The 23,293-nt window shown below is 38.6% G+C and overlaps 1 protein-coding gene across 3 annotated transcripts in view; it reads left to right on the top strand.

Annotated features, from left to right (window-relative positions):
* LOC101856346 (constitutive coactivator of PPAR-gamma-like protein 1) overlaps positions 1-23,293 on the top strand; it is a 66,194-nt gene that overhangs the window by 9,511 nt on the left and 33,390 nt on the right. For 2 of the 3 annotated variants that reach the window (XM_035970005.1, XM_013083061.2), the window contains exons 2-9: positions 358-434; positions 3,839-3,945; positions 4,270-4,382; positions 9,193-9,251; positions 10,155-10,179; positions 11,607-11,635; positions 12,767-12,871; positions 19,383-19,539. In XM_035970005.1, coding sequence (XP_035825898.1) covers positions 358-434; positions 3,839-3,945; positions 4,270-4,382; positions 9,193-9,251; positions 10,155-10,179; positions 11,607-11,635; positions 12,767-12,871; positions 19,383-19,539 — 672 coding nt within the window. The remainder of the gene's footprint in view (positions 1-357; positions 435-3,838; positions 3,946-4,269; positions 4,383-9,192; positions 9,252-10,154; positions 10,180-11,606; positions 11,636-12,766; positions 12,872-19,382; positions 19,540-23,293) is intronic. The other variant, XM_035970004.1, reaches the window with a different exon arrangement.

Below are 23,293 nucleotides of genomic sequence, written 5' to 3'. Positions count from 1 at the left end.
CCCCCCCCCCTCGCTAGTGTGAATCTGTGTTAGAGACTAATGTACTAAAACAAAAGAACTGTTCTTTTAGCAAGAAATGTTTTTCCTAACTTTTGTGTTGATAAAAAAATCAAATGTGTAGCGATCAGATTTTAGTGCCTTTATATAGTCGCAACATTCAGTCGTTTCATGGTGATGACATCACTTATATTTTATGTGGACTTCTTTACAAGACAAGTACTTCTCTATGTGCATGCATAAGGTATATATGTATGTGTTTCCTTTAGTTTGATTGAAAGAGCTTTTTAAAATGTGTTTTGTCACTGTATTGCTTTTTATTAAAGCTTGTTGTTTTATAGGTCATTTTTTTTTCTTCAGGCAATCACATTCTCACTGATGAAGATCTTGTGCAATTTCGTGAATTAATGCCCAACTCAGACACTGGAAAACCCAGGGTAAGGATTAGATTTGAACTTTGGGTTAAGGTTAAAGTTTAAAGAGAGACTATTTTTTTTTACACCATTTTCAGTCTGTTGCAGAATGAGGGGCTAAATGCATGTACTGTGGCATTGAACATTGTTGCTGTCTTTTTTGGTCAAGTGTTTCTTATTTTATCCGTTTCATTGTGGCTGTTGCGTGGGCACTAGATATCGGATACAGGGTGTTAATATAAAGCTTTCATTGTAGGCCATTGCCTCTTCCAAGACAAAGAGCCAGTATGGTGAACAAACTTGTAAGAGTAACAGTTTCCAGCGTATCCAATTGGGTGTAGTTTGCTTGATGTCAGGATTTGTCAATATAATAATGTCACTTCTACGATTCTCAATGATCATGCTTTCAGTAATACAACCTTTTTAAAAAGTACCAATAACACTACCATTGATTTTTCCTTTCCTGTCTATATTCAAATGTTTTGTTTTGTTGTTAGCTCCAGGTGAGGTTATATCAAATTAGTGCAAACCGCTCTAACCGTCCCTTGTACTTGTTTACATATTATATTTTAGTCTGGTCGCTGGAATAGGTTTGGCGAACAGGTAATCATGCCTCATTTGAACTTTGCTAATTGTTTTGGGTTTCTCGCTCCTGCATTCTGTTAAAATTTCATGTTTGTGTTTTGTTTCGTCACTTTTTGTGGGTATGGAAGGGGAAATGGGTGTGTTTGTTAGTTCGTTTCTTACATACAGGCGAGCAGGCTTGTTGCTCAAGAACTGAAGATCTGGTTCAGCTCTTCACGTTTCAGTTGCATGTGCTCTAAAATCAAGTACTTTACTTGAGCATATTTGCCTATACAGTAGTCTCCGCCTAAGATCGCGGTGCTCGGGGGCAAAGAAATGCGGGATCTTAGGCGAACCGGGATCTTAACTGATGATCCCAGGGAAGAATCTATGGGGACCAATGTTAAGGCTTACAATCAGTAAAATGATCTCCCTCCACCTTAAAATGAACTTGGTGGGTTTATGACATATGGCGAGCAAAGAGTGGTTAACCTTAATCAGGGTTGGTGATTTTTTGGATTTTTAAAATAAAAATTAAAAAAAAAAAAAAACAATTTAAATCGGATTTTTTTTATTTTTAAAAAAATGTCGACACAGTTTGGGATTTTTGGTGGCTAAAAGTAAGTTCTTTTAGTGCAAAATGCATTGTGTTTATTTTAACTAATGATTAATTAAGCAACTGCAATTTTAGAAAGCCTTAATCTGCTATATCAGTGAATTATGGCTACAGACAAAAAATGAAGAAAAGGTCAGTCTAAAAGGAGAGGGGGGGGGGGGGGGTAATTATGCATAGATAAACATGCATTTTATTACATTACAGTGTGTGTATGTGCGCACGCTTGTGTTTGTCGAAAAAGAAAAAGAAAATGCTAATTTCAATTATGAAAAAAAAGTAAATTGAATACAGTATTATTTTACTACTTACAGTGACAGGGGGGAAAGCAGACTTTTAAGCATGATTATTTTAGTCTACTAAACCTTATATCTGTTTTATAAAATCAAGGAAAGGAATTCTGAATGTTTAAAGATGTAAAAACAGAATACATTTTTAAAAGTGATTTAAATCACCGAGTTTTATTTTTAAAATCAAGTTGATTTAAATTTTTAAAAATCAACTGATTTAAATCGACCTGATTTAAATCAACCCAACCCTGGTTTTCAATTATGAAAAAAAAGTAAATTGAATACTGCATTATTTTACAGTGAAAGGGGGGAAAGCAGACTTTTAAGCATGATTATATTAGTCTACTAAACCTTATATCTGTTTAATGAAACCAAGGAAAGGAATTCTGAATGTTGAAATGTGTAAAAACTGAATAAAAATAATTTTAAAAAAAAGTGATTTAAATCACTGATTTTTATTTAAAAAATCAAGTTGATTTAAATAAAAAAAATCAACTGATTTAAATCAACCCAACCCTGACCGTAATGGCCTATCACAGTGCATAGTGCCATGAGGCGTGCCATTTTCACTTATTATCCTGAGTCTCAAGATCTACGCTTATTCTGTTGCCCCTCCCCTTTACCTGTCAAAAATTTATTTTATAGCTTTCCATCTTTGACCGAATCTCCCCCCCCCCCCCCAAATGCCTTTCTCGTTACACACCATTACGTCGTGAACACACCAATTAAAATTCAGTCTGTCTAGCAAATTCGGGCGTAGAGACAACTGTTGCAATCAACGCCCACTGACTGCAATGGTCAGGGAAGAGTTCACGGTTCGATGTGATCCCACCTGGAACGAACGTGTAGGCCCTACCCACCCAGCGAGTGATGTAAGTTTAGGGGGAGAGCTCAGGTGTGAGTGCGATGCGTGGGGAAAACAATCGGGTCGGTCAGTTCACACCCCGGTGTGATCCCGTCGGGGGCAAACATTGTATCGCTTCATCCAGTTTTACAATGTGTATTTGATCACATTCACGATAGTGGCTGATCTTTGACTCAACGGACAGTTTATTGAACTCAATTTTTCTTTCTTGCTTGATCGGTTGTGCCCACCCGGGTTTTTGTTCCTCAAATTATGATCTGAAATGCGGGATCTTAGCCGAATGTAGACCTTCAGAGTGAATCAGAGCGGGATCTTAGGGGTGACTTTTGTATAGTAAAAATTCTGTTTTCTTAAAACAGCGGGATCTTAAGCGAACCGGGATCGTAAGCGGTGGGATCTTAGGCGGAGACTACTGTATTCAAAACTTGAATTGTGATTGTTCTGACTGTTGAGACCTGAAAAGGGATTGAAATTTACTATTTTCATGAAAATCATGTATGAAAATTACTTCCATGGATAATTGTTAAAAGTTTCAAGTTCAGTTCATGATGAATCATTTAAAAAAATGTAATTCTGATGCATGCGTTAATTTATGATTTAAAATGTTCATTTGCAATTCTGATTAGTCTACTTTCTTCTACTAAAACCTGTGGACTGCTTCAAGTATGAATTTGTTTTTTGGACTGTTTCTACTTTAACCATTTGCTGAAAACTGACTTTTATGAGTGGTTTTGTTAGTAAATTTAAAAATCCAATGGACCTGAACACACATCTGAGTGTAGTCCAGTGTACAGTATTATCTAGCAGTAGACCTACGCACCTAGAATTCAGGAACACAGGGCCTGTGGGCTCTATGGGGGAGGGGGGGGGGTGTTGAGGATATTTTTCAGAGAATGTGCCATGCCACACAGTTTTGTTCTGTTTGTGCTATGTAGTGTTAGTCCTCTCTATTTTTACCTGGGCTCAGATCACATTTGAACTTATCTTGAAATTGGAAAGTTGGTATGACTTCTAAATTTTGCGATGTTAGTCATTGATTGATACTTTTTGGAACAATGATTTGGTGTGCTGATACATTTATTATTTTTTTCCTCAGAGAAACCGTGAGAAGCTGGATGTGGAGATGATTAAGGCAACATGTGATTATGTTAGAAATTTGCCAGCTGTTGATAATCTGGATGTAGTTGGCAATGATGTTTTCAAGTAAGATTTGTTTTTATGAATGTGAATAATGATTTTTTTAAAAATGGTATGAGTGACATTGAGCTGTTTATGAAATGTGGCTATTTTGTGTCTGTTGCATATTGTTTTCTTGGTGTTTGCTTTTTTTTTTTTTGGTTCATTTTCTTGTCATAGTAATAGTTTGATTGTTGGGTTGAAATTGAGTTTGTAGAAATAGAAAATAAAAAAATTCTGGTCGCAATTGCTTCAATTTGACAGTGACAATTATAATTATTTATTACCATATTTTTCTTGATATCGTTTTTACCAGTCGTTATTCAGGTTGTGGCTGCTTGTTTTTTGCAGGTTGGCCAAAACGAACAAGACTGATTTGGTAGAGAGATTCAAACAAAGTGTGCAATACTTTGTCAATGGGACACAAGATGGATACTACAAAAAAGGCCCACACCAGAGAGGTAGTAAGTCTCATTCTTCCTCTTCCTCTTTGACGATATTTTGAAATATTGAAAAGAGATGGGTTTTTTTTGTGTTAAATAAATCTTTTTTTATTGAGACTTTCTAATAGAACATAACTTTTTAAAAGGTGTTTTTTCCATCTATTGAACAGGCCATAAAATTAAAAAAATACATGTGCATAAATATTTTAATGTTTTTGTATAAAATCACAAGCTAGATTGTGGAAATAATTTAGGGAGGAACATCAAACCTGTTTACTGACACTTGGCCTGTTTTCTCTTGCTGTAGTGGAAGGCAATCTCTTACATTTAATTTTCCTTTCTTTACTGCTCAAGAAAAGAGAGTGTCCTCTAATTTTTTGAATGGCAAATGTCTAGAGCTGGTTAGGGATATGTATTATTTTAATAGACCTGCATGTTTGCCGACAATCGTCTGAAATCCGACAATCGCGATCCGACCCGCGAACGGGGCGATGCTATCGCTAGGCCCGCCTGTATCGTATCAGTCAATGTGCGTAGTGCGAGGCTTGGCCAACTGCCAGCGACCCCTTTTTCTCCCGTCGGCTTCGTCGGCACTTTCGTTTTCGTGCCGACCGCCGACGCGCGCACCGCCGACTGCCGACGTCGGCGTTTCCGACATAATTGTCGGAACCTAAGTAGAAATGCGAATACGAAAAAGGACGACAACTTAAATGATCTACTTTCAGTTTCGTGCTCGAGCGGCCATTTTGAATTTCGTTTGTTGACTAATTCAATTGTTCAGATCGTGTGGATTCATTCAAGTCCGACTCTCTTGTTCTAATAGAATATATATAGATCTAGAATCTAGATTTATATAGATCATTATAGACCTCAATGGAGGATTCAGATTCCAATTCTTTTGTGTCAAACCCTATCATAGGTTGTGCTGTAATATTAATATGGCCGGCACTATTTCTCCGAACGTTCGGGAAAATAAAGCTGGGCACTATTTCTCCGAACACTCTGAAATCACACCCTTTCCCGCATATTTCGGATAATAAAAATAAAATATAGATCTATAATTATATTATAGGCCTACCAAAGATTGTTCGTATACAATATGGTTCAATCGGTCCAAAAAATGTCCGTATTTATATAAAGAAATGCTACAGTTCCAAACAGTTTTTCGCTACAGATATGACGTGTGGCCTATGAAGGGTGCTGCTCTTAAACTTAATGTGTTGCGTTCACTCGTGAGCTGTCTAGATCTAGATCTATGGAGGGTTATTGATAACGACACATAGAGCTAGCATCTGCGTTTGTCGAGGCCGCGACCAATCAATCGTGGCTCGATTTTTTGGTCCCCGAAAAAGTCCAAAAAAAAAGAAAAGAAAATGAAACTCTTTACTTTTGAAAGAAAGTTCACTTAGCTTCACTTCGTCTCTTTCTCACTTGTTGTCACCACGTTGATTTGTTGAATACGTTACAGTTACATACGATTTGTATTGCTGTTCCTCTTTTATTTTTCGTTCATTTTTCCCTCTTTGTGGTGTTATATTTTGTTGGTGTGTATTTTTTTTTCTTGTTATTGTTCTGATGTGTTGTTTTTCTATTAATTTTTTTTTTGTTGGGGAAAAGGGGGGGGGGGGGGGGTTGTATAGTGTAACCTCATTTAATTTGATGTTCATACAAAAGGTATTGTGTAACGTCATTTAATTTGATGTTCCTACCTTCATTAGATTCTAAATATATATACCTGTATAGATTTAAATGTGCTATGTTAGAGCGTTCCACCAAAACCAAGTACAGGTACTGACACTGGCAGGCCCCCTGTGTGTGGTTCCATAATTTCCATGCAATATCCTGTACTTTTTTAAACAAATTACGCACATTTAGGGTTAAAACGGTCAATCTTCTTCGGACAGGTGGACACACGCCCTTATTTGTTAATTGTTGTGGTTGTTTCTGGGCTGTTCTAGTTTTGATTTCATTCTGTTGTGAAACCTTTCTTTTTCACGTTTTTACACTCATCTAAAAATCTCTAGACTAGATCTAGCTCTTGAAAATTGAAATAGATATAAACCCAAAAATTTGCTCCGTTTTTTTTTTTAATGGAAGATAACCGTCCACTCAAAAGAAAAGAGGGTCAGATTTCTCCGTCTCTCGGGTGCCTCAGGCAGTACCCGCCTCGCTAAACCAGTGGGCACACGGCCGGAGGAGAAGCTGAGAACAGATACCACCTTTGATTTGCTCCTTCCCAGACCTCGCAGAATGACGGAATGAAAGTTGGCGCCGAACTCTCGCAAATAGGCAAACAATCACGACCAGAGCGGAAGCCGGAAACCGTTCGGAGAAATAAAGATCGGCACTATTTCTCCGAACGTTCGGAGAAATAGTCACTTCGTATTAATATTGGTAAAAATAAGCATTTCTTCAGGTGCGTGAATTATTTATTTATTTAGAAAAATCTAGATCTAGTCTAGAGAATAATTCTATTGTGTTATTGTATCAAACCCTATAGCAATGTAGATGTAAGCCATATAGATCTAGAGATCTAGAATCTATATCTATGCTCCTTGTTTGTTTTGGAGTGTGATTTTTTAATTAAACATTTTTTTTTCCATTTAGGACTTGTTTTGGCCTTTTTACATGAGGCCCGTTGCAGGTTCTTTTTGGGGGTAGGGTTAGGTCTCTTCTTTATTGTGTTTGTTGGGGTGGTCGCTCGTTACTCGGATTTCCTTCCTTATGACACCCACATAGGGGTGGTTTTTTGGGGGGGGGGGGGGGGGGGGTTGCGCAAAATTTTCAGACAATCTGGTTGATGCTCACATGCAGGTCTATTCACGCTAGTCCCCAAAAAATTACAATTTAGCATTGCTGACTGCAGCGCGTCTAATGAAATAACCGGACAAGTTACAACGTCCATTCTTTTTTGAGTCTCAAGAGCAGAAATGCGTGCTTTGGGTGCACTAAATGAGAATTACCATAAATGCAAGGATGCACCTTAAATTGTACGTTGAAAAGTACCAAAAATTAAGTCGGCCCAGACAGAGCGGCGACAGGGAGCTGACCCCCGTGACCCCGGCGTGATAAGGCGCCCGGCGGGGAACCCCCCGCGGCAACTAAAATTGCACTGCCGTGGCCTGGAATAGGACAAAATGTGCATGTCTACGGCAAACAAGGAAAGGGCTGAAAAAAACGAGGGGGACATTCAGTTGTTACAGGGCTGTCAGGTTTTGTCAGATAATCCACGAGAAGCGGAGAGATTTGAGAGGGAGGGTTCTAGTGTACATGATCAGCTGTCAGAGTTACAGTTTGAGGAGCTTATTCCAAGGTCAAATCCTGCTTGCTTTGAATTTGATAACATCCTCAAACAACACAACATCACACCACAGGCCTACCACAGCCGTTCATTTATAGGAAACCACTGCCAGAAATACATCACAGCCCATGTGTACAGACAGCTAGCGTCATTTTTAACAAAAAGAACAGTTGAATGTACACGAAATCAAAGCATAATAGACACGCATTGATTGCTCTGAGAGAGAAATTTGTTCACGTAAAAGACACCTTCAAAGATATCCACACAGTAATTGCACATGGAAAGCCAATCACTTTAGAGAGAATACCACATATTCAGTCATGCAGCACACGATATATGTCTTTATGCAGAAACATATTTGGCAAATAAAAGGTCTTGAGTCGATAGTGCCGTAAAACACTTGCTACTCAATCAAAATCAATCAAATGAAAAGGTCATCCCCAAACAACACATCCTTGAGAAACACTGCGTTCCTTGGATACAAAAATATGGGTTTGGAATGGCCTTCCATGGTGAGCAAGGGGGTGAGCTCATTCATGCAACCGTGGCCAAGCTGGAAAGACGAGTAGCAGCCATAAAAGACAAAGAAAAACACGTGAAAACAATCGTGCAGTCACAACACGTCCAAACCCACCCTAAGCTACTCTGTCATGTGAACCACCCATCAAAAGACGAAAGCTTACAGCGGAAAAATGAGATAATTGCTCCAGTCCAGCAATATTGTGTTCTTTTTGTATTTTGTGTTTAGGTTGTTTTTTCATAAGTGTATCGGCAAGGAAAGATCTGTTCTGTAGTTACATGTATCGTGGATATCGCTATGAAAGATCAAGGCCGCAAAGCAAGAGTATTGCAAAAATCTACTTCAAACCTGAATAAATACGGATCCAGAAGCTTCTTGCATATGCAAATTTCATTTTGTTCTCAGTCCTGTGTGCAAACTTGATTTAATTCGTTGGGGGCAATCGCATTTAAATTGATGTTTATAATTGATTACCCATGACACATTTACCAAATTAAGTCCCCTTTTTGAGAACTTCACAGCTTTTAAGTTTAATGTACCATGGTCTTCTGATTTCTTCATTTTCTTCCTTAATATGTTGAATATTTACGTGGTCTTTATTAAAATGTTCATCTTACATTAGCTTTGGCTCACTGTGCTGGTAAACTTTGTAAAAAAAATACAAGAGCGCTGCCGGTGTTCGGCTGATAAGGGAAATCCCCGGAGGCGCAGGCAAAGCGCCAAATGACCTCGTGACTCGCGCCAGCCGAAACTAAATGGGCGCTCCAAACCCGCTGTGGGTCCGGTAAATCCTAGGGGCCAGAGGCACAGCGCTATTTGGTTCAGACCCGTCAATTCTACGGTCGCGGCAGCGAATAGGTTAAACTGTCTTTGTGGGTTTTTTTGTGTGTGTGTGTTTTGTGTCTTTTTTTTTCTTAACCTTGTTGTATTATTGGTGTTTTGCTTTTATTGTTATTGGCATCTGTTTTACCTTTAAGGTGTTTAACAATAGAATAAATTGTATTTTTCAGGGCCACCACTTCCACACCAGCCTGGATATGGCATGCCACCGGGCCACCATAATGCTCATGTATGTATCTTTTTACTGTCATGAATATTCTTTTTTTGATCTTAATATTCATTTTTTAACCTTTCACTTTCTTTAAGTCGTTTTGGGGAAACCTGAAAAAAAAAAAGCAACCCTGTAGAACATACTTGATGCGAAGCTCCTATTTTTACAATTATGACTGCATGATTGATAGATCTCTTTTTAAGAAAAGATCTGGCAAAATAGAAGTCAGGAAAGGATTTCTTAAATCTATACTACAAAATGTCTGCTTCCAAGCTGGTGTTTGTTTTGTATGTGATTGACCAACCCAGAGCTGCCAACACTTTTCAGACGTTGTGTGGTTGCGCAAATGTGGTGTTTAGGCACATAAAATAAAAGGTGACAACGTTGAGTTCATGTGAAAAGAAAAGGCTGTTAAGCAGACAAACATTTTATTGACAAAGTGCTGTGGAAGGGATTGTTTCAATTTCAATAACAATTGTGTAGTGTCATGCTTAAATTCAATCTGTTGAACTGGAAAGCTGAATTTTGCACATGTACTGCGTATTGCACAGTATGCTTTTTCGTGTAATTTATAAACCTGCTATCGCAATGTTGTTGGTTGATGAACTTGGCAGCATGGGTGTTCAGGGTTTAAATGTGATAAGAGTTGTAGGTTTTGTCCCTCCTTTATTGATTTTTCCTCTCAGCCATGTGTCTCACAGTTTGACCAAGTTTCTAGAAGTTGAATTAACCTTATATCTCAGAAGGTGTAAAATGTATCTGTAATTTAATGTGTTCTTTGCAAATTTGTTGAGTAAATTTTGTAAATTGGATCTCCGCCCTTCCTCTTAATTAGATTTCCCTTTCCCACCGTATCCCGCTCCCTTGTTCTGTTTGTTATTTTAGCAGAAAGATCATTTTGTTTTTCTCTTTTTTTTTCAGTCTTACCAGGATGCACGAACTCAAGGTCAGTACTCTCTGATTATCTGGTTGGTGTACTTATTGGCATTCGGTAGTTGACTGTCGGTTCTTCAAGTCTTCAAGTTGCAGTGCAACCTAGTTTTACGTTTGTGACTGAACCTAGTTTTACGTTTGTGACAACCTAGTTTTACGTTTGTGACAACCTAGTTTTACGTTTGTGACTGTTTTTCCTACTTTGTTGGCCCCTTTGCCGTTAAGACTTTCCACCTACAGGGCGTAACACTTATCCCCATGGACCAGGATACAGGTGTGGTACATGCTATATCTCACTGGCGCCGATTGGCGTCCCGTGGTGAAAAAGGACGGCTTCTTATCGGCGCCCCGTGGGAGCAAAGTGTTAAGAAAGTGGAAATGAAAGCAGATGACAACAGAACTGGAAAACTGGAAGAGAGATGAAAGTAGAAAATTTTCGAGTATGGAGAAGAAATTTTTCGTCGCTGTCAGGTTTCGAACCTCAAAAGCACAAAAACCCTTTTCTGGTGGGAACATTGTGGCTTTAAATAAATTGGCAAGTTTGGGTTGGGTTTTGTTTACATGATAGAAAGGTGGTATGAGGAATATGTTTCTTTGCTATGCTTACCCCCACAAGCTTTAACTAAGGAGAGGCTACACAATAACAGCATTTGTTCATACTTGAATTACTCTGTAAAGGTCAAGGACAGAGGCCCCAGAAAGAATCTTGCTTGTGGCCTGTTTCCTTTTGGGGGTTGATGAAATTCCCTCTAGATTTTTTGTAATCTTTCTGTTTTGTTAAGCCTTTAGCTTGTATTGTTAGTCTAGTATCTACTGAATTATGGAGATGGACTTAAAGCTTCCTTTGATTGGAGGAAGTGCACCACGATTCATCTTTTTCTTTATTGTTCAAAGGAAAATGATATATTGTTGGTTTGTGAAAGAAAAAGAGTTGTTTTAATAACGATCTTTTTTCTTGTTCAAGTTTCTTTGAAAACTGGATTACCTGGTGTATACTTTGTGGCAGTATGAATCCCGCCGTCTGGCTTTCGACAGCTAACACAACCTTTCTACCATAATCTGATGATTGCCACGCTATTTTAAGACGTTGCTAAATTTGAGTTGTCAATTGGTGTTCTGATGATTGCTGCACTATTTTTAGACCGTGCTAAATTTAAGTTGTCAATTGGTGTTAGACATGTGACACCCAAATATAATTTAAGGTGTTGAAATCTAAGGTTAACTGTTTTTCCCTGGATTTGATGAAGGTAAAAACCATGTCAATAATTGCAGTGAAAGACGAGACTAGTGTTGATTTAATCTGTCAAATAATGCATGTGTTTGTTTACTTACACTTTTTCGTCTTTTATAAGGTTTAGGATGATTTTAGGGAAAACTTAGGCTTTACTTTATGTGCATTCTTCACAGATAACTATATTTTTCTACCATTTGTTTGTGCAGGAAATGCGATGGGAGATGCTCAGAGCAAGGTAAGCTAGTTGATTATAGCAGACTTGCCACTCATCCTGATTTACTTGGGGTGTGTATGTGTGTGTGTGATGAGACACTTTGACTATGAGTGCTTGAAGTGATGCTTAACACACACGCACATACACACATGGCTAACGTACATGTATTTATTTATGGACACCCTGAAGTCAGTTTAGCAGTCACTCGTGTGATTTTTCGTCGATCCTGATTTTTAGATTTCTAAGAGTGGCAGGTCAGATTATAGGCTTTAGAACAGCTTCTCTGGCTTTCTAAGTATGACAATTTTTTAAAAGTTTAGTTGTTTAAGGACTGCATGTCCTTTAGATGAAGTAGGCCTTGTGGTTTGTTTGATCTGAGGGTTGCCTTTGAGAAGTTTATTACCAGCTTGAATGTGATTTTACTGACTGGTCATATGGGTTTCCAGTGGAAGGTTTGTACTGAACTTCCGTCTATTGTTTCTCAACCTCTCTTTGTATTCTCAATGTGAACTAGTTCATTGGGTACCTTGATTGCTGGATGAAAACTCTGACAAAGATCAAATTTCAAAATGGAGTATGTCAGTCTTGCATCCAGCCATCGATTTGTACCATGAATATTCATAGCTGCCAAACAGTTGGAAGAATGTGTTTAATGTTTTTGGGGGTTTGAATACCAAAGTCCAATTTTGTGTTGGCAAATATGTATTCTCTGTTTTCTAGTCTTGCTCCTCATGAACTTGTTGATGCTTAAATTAAGAATTATGAACTTTCAAGACCGGCTTTGGGAATGGTGAAAATGAAGTGAATTGTAAGCACCTGTTACCATAGTTACCTTTGAGCCTGAATTTATCACATGCAGAAAAATGTGTGAAGGGTTTGGAGGGGGGTTACTTGGCCAATGCCCACCAGCTTGACTGGCCATGTGGATAAAGTCGGTCTGTGTTTTAGTTTTGAAAAGTTATCAGCTGTGGAATATTTATGTAGTCTTACTTTTCCTTTACACTATAGTAAAATTATATCCCATTTTATTTAAGGAGGAATGATCCTTTCAGCATTTTATCAATCTATTTCTCTTCTCTGATAATCATTTGAAGTAAACAGGATCATGAGAGCTAAAAATTAAAAGTGCTTTTTTTCCCACCTTGTTTCCAGAGAAGTCCTGGCTTACCCCAACCGACCTCAGAAATCCTGCGTGTAGCAATTGACAGACATCAGAAGGGGCTGATGCACCCTCACATCTACCAAGTTCTGACGCAGGTAGTTTTGTGTGAGACATTTTGCTGAAATAATGTGTGTTCATGAGATAACATGTGTTTTACTGTGTGTCGTATTAATCCTTTTTTTTTGGTGTATGTGTGAAAGTTGATAATTGAAGTGTGCAAAGTGGGTTACCTGGGGCTGATTTGCTAGTCACTGGCTGTTTGTGTATCAGAAGAACAGGGCAAATTTTATTACGGAGGTTTGTGGCTACGGGGAACTTTAAAGGCAACATTTCTATTTGGTTAGCAGTGCTGCAGCATCAGACTTTAAAGTTAATGAAATCTTGACCCTCGCCATTGTAGCAGTGCCAATTACATACCTGCCAACCCTACAGAAAAAATCGGTAGATCACCAACTTTTGGGACAAACTACTGATCCACCGATTTTGAGATGAAGCAACCGACTTCGGGATTCAGCAGGGTGACTGCCAGGCCTCGGGAATTTGAGAAAGTTATCAAATATTTGAAAACCAAATCCGATAACGCCCGAAAGTTCATTTTTGCCGGTCGCGATTGTGATTCATTCGGCTCCCTCGAGAGTATGTTTCTTCATGCAGACAGGCGGCTATGGTGGCAAGCGGGTGTGATACCGACGTTTGATCGGGATAATCAAGATATACTTTCACTTTCGCTACCACCCAGAAATTTGCTGGTAGTAGTTTGATAACGCAACATTAATTGTAACAACATGCAGGCTGTGCATGGCAAACGCTGTGTCGCCTTGAAAATAAATCAATATTTGTCGTGTGCTGTCACTTGTGGAAAAAAAAAAGAAAAGAAAAGAAAGTTATAGTTATACAAGCGTCTTGTCGGGTTCGCCATTGTGACTGGTCAATGAACTTGCGCGTTCCATCACATTGTGAGCACCGGCACTTGTAGGGGTCACCAAAGTTCATTCAAAGTCTGAGTGCTGCGTAGTATAGGACTCCGGAATGGGGGGAGGATTATTTTTTTTAAAGATACACTCTTGGAAGCAAATTTTAGTATTCTAAATTTTTGATTACCTCTAGATCTAGAAAACTCTCTGCAAAATGCGGGTTGGTGCAGGCCTTGTGTGGACTCGGGATCCGTCATACTCTTTCCTTGTAAACTCTGCGAAGACAAAAGGCCAAGGCTAGGCCTAAGTCATCCAAGGCTCACCTTTTCTTCATCTTTTCTTCATCTTTTCTTCTTTGCTTCTGTTTTTTTTTGGGGGGGTTGTGGTTTTTTGGTTTCATTTGTGTGTGTGTTCGTGCAGGTATGAATAGGACAGGAACTGCACCAACTACTAATAGGGTAAATGCCTCTGGTAGTTTTCATGTTTGTCATTTTTTTTTTTCTTTGTCATTTTCTACATTTGTTTGAAGTCGCAAACACAGTCGTGCATATTTGATGTGGGTCAAAATAAAATATTAATAAGGGTCCCAAATTAAGTATGCGACAAGAGGTAATATAGCTTACTACAGATTTTTTAAGTCAACTACCAGATTTTTGGACAAAAATTTGCGTCCAACTACAGATTTTGGCCCAGGCAATGTTGGCAGGTCAGACCAGACCATCAATGATTTATTTATAGAGGCACCAGCCATCCATGTCCAGGTGCTGTTTTAGCCTCTTTTTCCTGTATTCGGATTAATATCTTTTTGCCAATTTATTGGTTCCACTTCTATGTACCCCATATCTATGGTTCTCAACCTGGAAATCGCCTATAATTCGCTGTAATTGTTCCCCCCCACTCCCTCTCATCACCCCCCTCCCTCCTCATAGTGTCATCATTTATGTTGGCAGGTATGCAATTATCCGTTGCACTTTGAGCCGGAAATCGGGTTCCGTCCGGGGTAATTTTTGGGTCGTTCAGGATCAGAGGTACAGAGCTGCCCAAATGTACCGATTTTTCTGGTAGTTACCGATTTTCGACCTGCTCTACCACCGTACTGATTAAGGGAAGACCCGGGTCGGCGATCCCAGGCAATATCGATGAATTTTTTCAAACTATCCAACTTTTGTTTTTTGCGCAAAAACTTCCTTTGACATCTGTTCTATCGGGTCACGATGAAGAAACTGTTGAAAAAACACCCTAATTGACCTAAAAGGTCGTTTGAAAAGTGCAAATTGCTCTAAAAATCCTTTTAAAAATCCCTGTTTTTTTCCGTTTTTCTCAGTCTACTTTTTGACATATGTGACCTCCTGGGTGCAAGGAGTTTTCAAAAACTACCGAAGCTAGAAGCTTCAAATTTGGCGTTCAGGTGCTTTAAGATTGATTCTGGAGATCTATGTAAGGGAATTAGGGAATATTAGTAATTTGTGGAAATATTCAAATTTTTTGTAATATGTACCCCAAAATTTCGTCAACTGACTCTAGGGGGTCTAATGACTTTGGGCTCATTTTTTTATTTTAAAAAATAGGTCAAAATCATCACATGTATCCCCAGTCCATATAGGTTTGTACGTGTGTGCCAAATTTCAGGCTGATAATTCAATATTACTATGAAATTCTTCTGCACTAAGAAACTGGTTTGAAAATCCAAGATGGCCACCACAGAGACCCATTTTAAAGGAAAATCCAACAAATTCACCCCTAGTACATCCTATTTACCTATGAACTTCTGGCACCTTTACATGAAAGTGAATAAAAGTCATTGGTTTAGAAAATTTTTCCTAGAGTGTATGTCTCCCCTTAAGGTGTCAAAACTACCGGATTTGTGATGGGCGCTAAGAGTAATAGGGGGGAAAAAACCAGTTCTGCAGTGCTGTAATCTTCCGTCCCCCCCCCCCCCCCCAAAAGAAAAAAAATTTGTACATTCTGAAAGTTCCGTACTTGCTGCATCATCATCAACTCAATGCATTAAAGAAAAAGAGAGAGACAGTATTGGCTTATTGGACTTCCGTAGCAAAGGATCGGTAGTTGCCTCTGTAACTTATCAGATATTTACTGTAAGTCTCAGCTCTGAATAGGAGAAGTTGTATTAGAAATTGCAAGATTGCGCATTTCGCACACTGGAACATTGTCCCATAGTATGGTTGTGTCCCCAATAGATTTTCCTGTGCAAATCGGCTATAACCTGGCTACTTTCTATAGGTAATCTTCCTCCTTATCTTAGGGTTTTTGTGCGGCTGGAAAATCTGCATTTATCAAGAAAATTGAATTGTGAACTGGAAAATGACGTTAATTACAGGTTGAAGTTATAATTAGTAACCAATGACCTTGCAAGTTATCTTGGCCTCGTAGAGCCTCTCTTGGCCAAGATATCGATCGATAATGTGATATGGTTTTTATATACCTTTTATCATCTGTTGAGCCGTAAATGGTCATTTTTCAGTAGCTGGTAGCTGAGATCCCAGCGCCAAACCCCCCATGTTTACAACCGATCGGCTGTGGCGTCTGGGCATTTTTGGTGGGGCTACTTCCGGTGAAACGCTGAGCGCTTCTATGGTTAATGTAGGCTTAAGGGGTAAGAATAGAACATTCGGACAAAACGCGAAGAACTGTTTGATGCTTGTGATGTACTAAAAGCTCAATGTCTTGAAATTTATTCTGCGTTAGAATGGTTAGTTTCTGTGCCTTAGTTTTTGTTCTAGACAAGTGTTTGTAGAGTACACAATTTGTCCTATTTTAGTTACAAACTTATGAATAAATGATTGTTAATTTAAAAAAGGCTCGACAGATCTCTCCAAAATCTGTTAAACTGACTACGAATATCATGTCTTTTACCATGAGAAATCTTAAATCTGCGCGAGTAGTAATGGTCAAGTTATAAGAGAAGAAAGATGCACATCTGCATTTTTTAACTAAAGACGATCCGTTAGCTCTTATTTTACTATTAAACAAGAGAAAGTTACTCTGCGTTTGTTCATGAATCATGCTGTGTCTGTGGCAGCCTGCATACAACTAAAAAGATATAATATAAGCGATTAAAAAAACCACAAAACCGTGTAAATACATGGGTAGAGATAAACTTCTTGTATGGAATAAAAATAATGACAGCTAAAACATTCATTCTTAGTTTTTGTGTAGGAAATATGCGCGGACACAATTATGAATGTAAAGAAATCAGTCACATTGTCAGTTATTGCAAATGGTCATAGAATCGAAAAAAAAAGCTGGAAAAGTTTGGTGCTTATTCAGTGTCCCTGGAAAGCTAGAAATTATTCGTATAACCCAATTACGAGAAGTCATCCTTATTATTCAGTCAACTTACAAAACCTAGACTCAGCGTTTTAAGAAAAGTAAGGAATTTCTGGAGTGTAACAGATACTGTTTGTGTATTAGATCTACGTTGAAGATGTATTCTAGCATTAAAATGTACTTTCCATAGAGAAACTTCCTGGTGACTTTTATAAACATTCGAGAAAATATGCGAATATTCACGATTATATTAGACACATAAAGTTGTATTTGGAGGAATTACTTCATAGCGAATTGTGTGCCCGATGGATAAAATTGTAAAATTACAGCCTTCTATTATATGCGCAGATACCATCTTTTCTGAGTATCTGCACCAATGTTATGTCGTTCATGTTCCAAAAGTTCAACAGATTTTGACGATGCCTTTTTTATATATTGATTTTTTTTTCATTCCCGCTAGCCCCCCCAAAAATTACAATTTAGCATTGCCGACTCCAGCACGTCTAACGAAATAACTAGACAAGTTATACAACGTCCGTTCTTTTTTGAGTCTCAAGAGCAGAAATGCGTGCTTTGAGTGCACTAAATGAGAATTACCATAAATACAAGGATACACCTTAAATTGTACGTTGAAAAGTACCAAAAATTAGGTCGGCCCAGACAGAGCGGCGACAGGGAGCTGACCCCCGTGACCCCGACATGATAAGGCGCCCGCTGGGGAATCCCCGCGGCAACTAAAATTCCACTGCCGGTGCGCCGTGTAATGTCCAGACAAAATCAAGGACACTTACCTTCACAGACGGAAAATCAGTACTCTAAGCTTTGGAAAACATGAATTTTGAAAGCATAGCTTGTCTATCTGTGGCTCTTAACTATTAGCACCTTCAAGCAGACCTATGCCGTCGACCTGACTTTACGGTGGATACCTGGCCACAGCAACATCCCAGGAAATGACAGAGCTGACACTGTTGCTAAGAAGGGAGCATCACAAACACAACCTCAAAACAGTCAAGAACATCAGCAAAACTGGAAGAGCTGTATTTGGCATTTGCACACCTAATTGCTCCGAACTAAATTCCTTCAGCAGAAGAGAAGTCACTATCTTTCGCCTGCGAACTCAACACATCCTACTGAATTCTTATCGAAATGGGATCCACAAGGATACTCCACCTGACTGCCCGTTGTGTGACTGCTAGGGTGAAACAGTATCACACCGTCTCTTTACCTAGTTTTTCTGCTTAACTTACTCCATGTTTTGTATATATATTTTCAAGATGGCCGCTGTTACCATAGCAACACGGAAATTTACACCATATTTATCTTTTCCCAAGTAATATAGGATAGTTAGAATTCATAATTTAACTCTTTATCCTGCGTCTGTGCCCAGATGCGTATCTTATCAGCAACCATTTACGCCGGACGTGCCGGGGTCACTCAGTGTGTACTGTTGGTGTACAGCGCGCGCGCGCCGGGAAACGTGTGTTTTCGCCATGAATACTGTGGGAGTGTGTTAACCGATGATGAAAATGACGCTCTTTCATAGCTTTCTATTTATAAAGTGTTACAAACACACGAATAACCCACTCTCTCAAGCTGATAAGACATTACGAGTAGTTACGCCCATTCAAATAACCTTTCTGGACACTCTTGTTGTTATGAATGACCTGAGGTTCGAAAGGGGATAATTTAGGTCAATTTCCGAAGTTTTACACTCAAATTGTTCTTTGTACCTGCACAATGGTATTCAAAACTATCAAACAAGCTTATTTTTTATCAGGTAGTATCATTTCATACAAAATCAAGCTCATTTGAAATATTTTGTATAGAAAAATGAAAGTCTTGTTTCCTGACTATCCTTTCGAGCTCCTCATGTCTAAGTGGGTCAATTTTTTCTATAATTTCATTGGACGAACATCTAGAGCTACCAACGTGGCATGTTTTGAATGAGACGTATGCCTCGATTACGAACCAACGCAGGCTGTTCTAGAAGAAGGCCACAAACGCGCACAAACTCAAGCAGACTGACGCACACACACTTGACCTTCGCGAATGGGGATCCGACTCGGGACCCGAATGATACGTAAGAGGATGCGCGCTGCGCGTGCGCTGAGCCAGGGGCTACACTGATTCGGGACCAGAACGTAGGCAAGGTGCCAAAATAGGCTTATCGGGCGACATAAACCCGGCTCTCGCAGGATGAGGGTTAATATTTGTCATTGCCTATTGGAGGCAGATGGTTTATTGCAGCATATTGATTGTTTGAGTATATTAAGCTGGATAGTACCTTACCTCAATTTTTAAAATGTACATTTTAATGCTTGAAGTACTTGTTTTAAGGTCCTTTTTAAAGATGTTAAATTGGCTTGCTCTTTTATTTTCTTTTTAAAAATTTTTCCTCTCAAAGGGAGAAGTGAAACTACCTGTGATTCTAGAAGATGACACAACACGTGAGCTGCCATCATACATTGACCTGTACAGACCCTTGCGTCAAACCATCTACTCAGTGTTGTTGAACTTGAACAAGCAGAAAATTGTTCATGAGATTCAGAACAAGGACAAACGTGAGTCATTTTGTTCTTAACTTCTCAAGATTTACACTTTGTTTTGACCCCTGACCTTTCGATACCAACACATACTTTTTCAAACAAGAATCAATTTTAGCATAACTCTTGAGCCGCTGCCATTTCATCCAGGTAATAGGACCCATGCTCCCTAACTCAATGGGGACAACTCTTGCTAAGGAGTTCATTCTGTGTGTAGAATGATTTATGTATCATATGCTGGGGTGTGTGCTCAGGTCAGAAGGGTTGAGCTTGAACTTGATGTGATGAAAAATGTGTTCCGGACCTCTGAATTTCACATACTTCTGATGAGAGGTACATTGAGTCTTTCTGATCAAGTTCATGATTTGTTACTATTTGAGTGCTCTGTACATGTCATATATTATTATTAGAGTGGGGAATCTCGTGGTCCAGAGGTAGTGTTGCTTCCCTTTCAAAAGGTCCTAGTGTAGAAACATGACAAACAATAAAACATGTTCTTTTTATAAAATGTTGTGCTTTCACCTCCTTTCCTGTTCTTTAATCATGTTCTTTTATTTGCTTTTATCCCCCCCCCCCTCTTCAGTGCTTCCAATCTTTTTTGTATTTTTACAGAAATCCGTATTTTCGGAAAATTCTGTACCTGCTCCTCCATCAATATCAATTCTATCTGTAAAAAGTGCGAGTGTATAGGGCTACAGATGTTCTACATTGAAGAATCCGTACTTGCCTTCACATTGTCGTGGATAAATTCCAGATATTTGCAGTTATTCTCTCGGAAATCAGTTATTGTTGTAGAAACCTGCTAGATTGTGCATTTTCTGCACTTTCTTATCCATCTATGCAATCAATGCGGGCTGGTCTGCAATACTTTTTGACCTGCGAATTGGTCAGAATCTGGCCAGATGTGATAACAAAGAACTTAAGCCACTTACCTCAGTCTATCATAATGATTTTGGACCTGTTCTCCTGCCATACCGATACAGATGTCAAAACTACCACTACTACCAGATTTGCGATGGGTGCCGCTGTAAAAAAATTTTTACAACCCTTTATGCAGTGTGTCCAATCTTCCGTGGATTTCCAAATCCAAATATTTAATTTTCATAATTCTGTCAGTTGTCTTTGTGATGAGATCCTTTTCGAGTCTTTACTGGTCAACTTTTGAAATCTTTATCAACTGTCTTGTCATAGTCAGTTTTTTTTCTTGTAAACATCTATTATTTTGTGTCCTTTTTCTTTATTAGCCCAGAGAGTTTTTTTTTTAAATCGCTTTTTTTCTGTAAAGTGATTGTAGTAACAATAATATCAGATTTGGTGATGATGGGAATGGGCACATTGGGCTTACAGACTTTTTTTGCATTTGGAGGAAAAACTGCTGTGATGACAGCATGTCAGAGAAACTTGCAATGAGGACACTTTTCAATGTTTCTGATAAATCATTCATCATGTTTGTATAGGTGTGGTAATAAGCTGAAGCAAAGTATTGGCGGGGTTGAAATGGGTTTGATATGATGAAAATGTGATCCGGACCTCTGAACACCTTTGTGATGAGATCCACTTGAGTCCTGCTGATCAACCTTTGTTTTCTTCTCACCATGTGCTCAAAACTTCATCTAGATGTTATTGTCCCTTTGTGAGGAGTGACAAATCTCTAAGGGATGGGAGTTCCTCCATCTTCCTTTCTTATTTCCTAGCTCTAAGTTCTTGCATTTAGGGTTCTTCTCAACGATTTTTTTACATCATTATTTCACTGGGAAGGAGGAAGAATAGGAGAAATAGGTTTCCTTTCTCATAATTCTTGCATTTAGGTGCCTTGTCTTCCCTTCCACATCTCAATGATTTTTCTTACATCATAATTTCGCCAGGAGGGAGGGAGGGAGGAAGAAAACAGGAGAAATGGAATCTATCTCATGTGGGATTGAAGTTATTTAAAGTGAAGATTGTGTGCTCAGATAAAGTAGAATGAGGGAATGAGTTTTGTCACCTTTGTGGATTTTTTATTTTTTGGGAGTCTTATCAACACAGATTTTAACAATGGAAATTTCTGTTGCAAATGTAAATGTGAATGCACCTCTTCTGGACTAAAGCAGCCAACCCGTGAGATTGTGGTAAAGTTGACATGATGAAAATGTGATCCGGACCTCTGAACATCATTGTGACGAGATACATCTTGAGTCCTACTGATTAATCTTTGCCAGTTTCATCATTTCCAAATCCAAATATTAAATTTTTATAATTCTGTCAGTTGGCTTTATGATGAGATCCTTTTTGAGTCCTTACTGGTCAACTTTTCAGTTTCTGCAATCTGTCTTGTTGTCTTTGTCAGTTAATTTTTTTGGTTAACTTCTATTATTTTGTGTCCTTTTTCTTCATTGGGCCTTTTTTTGGTGAAAGCACTATAGGTCGTGTGTCTCCTCCCCCCCCCCCCTCTCTCTATTAAATGTTGATATAACAATATCAGGTTTGATGATGATGGGAGTGGGCACATTGGGCCTACAGTTTTTGCATTTGCTGTGATGACAAGATGTCAGAGAAAGTTGCAATGATGTAACATTTCTATGTTGTTTCTGATTTAAGTCATTCATCATGTTTTTGTGAGTGCGGTAATAAGCTGAAGCAAAGTATTGGCGGGGTTGAAATGGGTTTGATATGATGAAAATGTGATCCGGACCTCTGAACACCTTTGTGATGAGATCCACTTGAGTCCTGCTGATCAACCTTAGTTCTTCTCACCGTGTGCTCAAAACTTCATCTGGATGTTATTGTCCCTTTGTGAGGAGATAATGGGTGGGAGTTCCTCCATCTTCCTTTCTTATTTCCTAGCTCTAAGTTCTTGCATTTAGGGTTCTTCTCAACGATTTTTTTACATTATAATTTCACTGGGAAGGAGGAGAATAGGAGAAATAGATTTCCTAGCTCATGATTCTTGCATTTAGGTGCCTTGTCTTCCCTTCCACATCTCAATGATTTTTCTTACATCATAATTTCACCAGGAGGGAGGGAGAAATGGAATCTATTTCATGTGGGATTGAAGTTATATAAAGTGAAGATTGTGTGCTCAGATAAAGTGGAATGAGGAAATGAGGTTTTTGTCACCTTTGTGGATTTTGTATTTTTTTGGCTCAACACATAAAAAATTTTTTAAAATTCTGTTGCAAGTGTTTGTGTGAATGTACCTCTTCTGGGCTAAAACAGCCAACCCGTGAGATTGTGGTAAAGTTGACATGATGAAAATGTGATCCGGACCTCTGAACATTATTGTGACGAGATACATCTTGAGTCCTACTGATCAATCTTTGCCAGTTTCATTATTTCCAAATCCAAATATTAAATTTTCATAATCCTGTCAGTTGGCTTTGTGATGAGATCCTTTTTGAGTCCTTACTGGTCAACTTTTCAGTTTCTGCAAACTGTCTTGTTGTCTTTGTCTGGTATTTTTTGGGGTAAACATCTATTATTTTGTGTCCTTATTTCATTGGGCCCTAAAGGTTTTTTTTTTTTTTAATCTCTTTTTTTCTGTTAAGTGATGGTAGTAACAATATCAGATTTGGTGATAATGGGAATGGGCACATTGGGCTTACAGGCTGTTTTTGCATTTGGAGGAAAAACTGCTCAGATGACAGCATGTCAGAGAAACTTGCAATGATGTAACTTTCCTATGTTGTTTCTGATAAATCATTCATCATGTTTGTGTAGGTGTGGTAATAAGCTGAAGCAAAGTATTGGCGGGGTTGAAATGGGTTTGATATGATGAAAATGTGATCCGGACCTC

Source organism: Aplysia californica, unplaced genomic scaffold (assembly GCF_000002075.1).
Source record: "Aplysia californica isolate F4 #8 unplaced genomic scaffold, AplCal3.0 scaffold00208, whole genome shotgun sequence".
Lineage (NCBI taxonomy): Eukaryota > Metazoa > Mollusca > Gastropoda > Aplysiida > Aplysiidae > Aplysia > Aplysia californica.
This window is presented reverse-complemented; position numbering and strand designations above follow the sequence as displayed.